This window comes from Physcomitrium patens, chromosome 13, assembly GCF_059467195.1.
Source record: "Physcomitrium patens ecotype Gransden chromosome 13, ASM5946719v1, whole genome shotgun sequence".
Lineage (NCBI taxonomy): Eukaryota > Viridiplantae > Streptophyta > Bryopsida > Funariales > Funariaceae > Physcomitrium > Physcomitrium patens.
This window is the reverse complement of record NC_143422.1, coordinates 10,979,366-10,981,761: the sequence shown is the minus strand read 5'-3', so window position 1 is coordinate 10,981,761 and position 2,396 is coordinate 10,979,366. Positions and strand designations below refer to the sequence as shown.

Sequence of the window (2,396 nt, the reverse complement as noted above, 5' to 3'; positions counted from 1 at the left end):
GCCAAAAGCATACTCGAAGTTAACAAAGTCAATGGTTTAACCACTAGTAAGTATATATCTATATATATATATATATATAATTAAATGATGATATACCAACAAGAATAAATTCCCAACATGACGTAATTTGTTAACCTAGAACCAGAACAACATAACAAGCAACTTGGTAACTTGTAACGAGGTACGACCTCGATCATCCAGGTCTTGTAACCTCGTTGGGGACATGAAGGCCCTGAGGGATGGGCAGACTTCGTCCCTCGCAGACGAACACGGCGAGCGCTTTCCGGGATGCTCAGTTTCTCGCCTTCCACAAGAAATTCTACTCGCAAAGGTGCATGCAGCCTGGCGATGCGTCGCACCGTGTGCACCGATTTTCTCACGCGGAGGTAAAGCCAGTCAGTTCACCGATTCTTTCCTTGTTTCGCTTTGCGGCTGCCCCGTTTACAGTGGTTGAGTCGACGGTGGTTTTAGGGTTCTGGATGGGTCAGTGGATGCTGTGCGAATGCGACGAGGCCGAGAGATGAGTTACACTTTCGACCACTTCGCCGTTCGGTTTCAATTTCTTCGATTGCCCATGAGCTAAGGGCTTGTCAAGGTGGGAGAGACTCCGCTGGTGGCACCAGTAGATCAGACTATTGGCACAGGTATATTTGATATTGTATGAGTTTTGTTGCGGACATGGGTTTTACTTGTAGGTTGGGGTTTCTTCACCGAAATGTTTGGAGTGAGTAGTTGTTCACGATATTCTGACCCTGCCGTGTTCGTTTTTTTTTGTTTTTTTTTTTTGTTTTGTTTTTTCTTTTTTTAGTGGTCATCGTGAGTAAAGACTCTGTTGTTGATCTCGATATTTAGTCTTAGTCCTAATATTTCAACGAATTATGGGTTAGCGTGTTTTAGTGATAATGTATTTTTGTAGTGAGTACTTTATTTCTGTTTATCCATGTGATTACAAGTTCGAATGTGAATACTCAGTTCTTTTGAATTAAGTAATCGATTGTGACGGGTCACACGCCCGAAAGTAATGATGGAATTGTAACTGTTTCTTTCCTTTTCTTTTATTTTATAACTTTATTATGTTGAACCACCGTAGTGTCGCAACGAATTATAGCTTGAGACGATTTGCAATTTGTGAAATCGTTTTTTGAAAGAATGCGAGTCTTAGTTCTATAATATGACTTTATACTTTGATTTACTGTTATGCGTTTTTGTATTCTGCTGTGTGCCGTTCACCATGGACCGGAATAGCTAGTTAGAAACTAAGGCATATCGGTGCATTTACGGTTGGGGCTTACGTTGAGCTTGCGAGACAAATCTTAAAAGAAATCGGTTAACATCGGCGGTTATATTTTGGAGGCCCTTTCTGAGCTTCCAACTTATTTTTCTCCTTGGTGTCTGGCATGTAACGATGAAGCTTGGCAGCTGCATGTCTAGTTTCTCTTACTCTTGAATCTGAGCTTGATGAACCTAAAGACGCTGGAGCTAATCAGTACGACAGTAAAGATTCACGGCCTAAAGTGCCTCCTCCTATTTACAGGGCTATTGTACGGGGATATTGAAGGGCTTTCCTCACTCCACCTAGAGCTTCCTGTGTTCATCCTCTTTTCTACTTTTCTTTTCTTTTTCTGATTTTGAAAACTTAAGTCTTTATTTGGCACTATGAATATTCCCTCCACATGAAGTTTGCATCAAAGCGTTATTGTTCTTTGCTTTAGCAGTGGTTAGAGTGAAGAGCATTGGCTGGAGAACTAGTCCCCTCAACCATACCATTTATAAATTACTTGTAGTGCACGATATATGTTAGTCCAATTTGCATCAAACTGCCTTAATGCTTTGAGTGACCTCGGGAGATTCTATCTTTTCTATAGTTTGTTTGTTTTTTGTTTTTGTTTTTTTGTTTTTTGTCTTCTTCACCCTATCCTTCTGTAGTCTACAAGTTTTTGTTGATTTTTGAAAATGAACTTCTACTTCTACCCACATTGTGCATGGAACACTGCCTCTTGCTGGTCACCAAAGCAAGGAGCATTGGCGCATCCGACAACTCTTAATCCCTATCAGTTTTTGAAGATTCAGGAGTCCATGCAGATCATGCCCCATTTAGACATGAGGGTTCTCAATTCGTGGCAGAATTTTGCCCCTCTAATCAATGACCATCTCTTGGTTCATGGTAGCCAGAGGAATCCGTGGACTATCGTTTCTGGGACTTTTGGCTCTGATCGTGCAAAACGAGTCCGTTACGACGCTATCCTTCATCATGGATTTATTACCGATTCTGGTTGTTGATGAGGTGCAGTTGGATATCTGTTATTCTGTAACTGATGCTTTGGAGTTAGCCAATTCCTTCGTTTATAATAGCTTCATGTGCTTTACTCCACTCGCTGGATGAAAAGAAAAAAAGA

At 41.0% G+C, this 2,396-nt stretch overlaps 1 protein-coding gene across 1 annotated transcript; it reads left to right on the top strand.

Moving 5' to 3' along the window:
* Positions 1 to 224: 224 nt before the first annotated feature.
* Positions 225 to 2,185, top strand: LOC112290467 (uncharacterized). Its single transcript, XM_024536733.3, has 3 exons — positions 225 to 386; positions 472 to 644; positions 1,412 to 2,185. The coding sequence occupies exons 1-3, from the start codon at positions 240 to 242 to the stop codon at positions 1,554 to 1,556; spliced, it is 465 nt and encodes a 154-aa protein (XP_024392501.2). The 5' UTR covers positions 225 to 239; the 3' UTR covers positions 1,557 to 2,185.
* Positions 2,186 to 2,396: the final 211 nt, after the last annotated feature.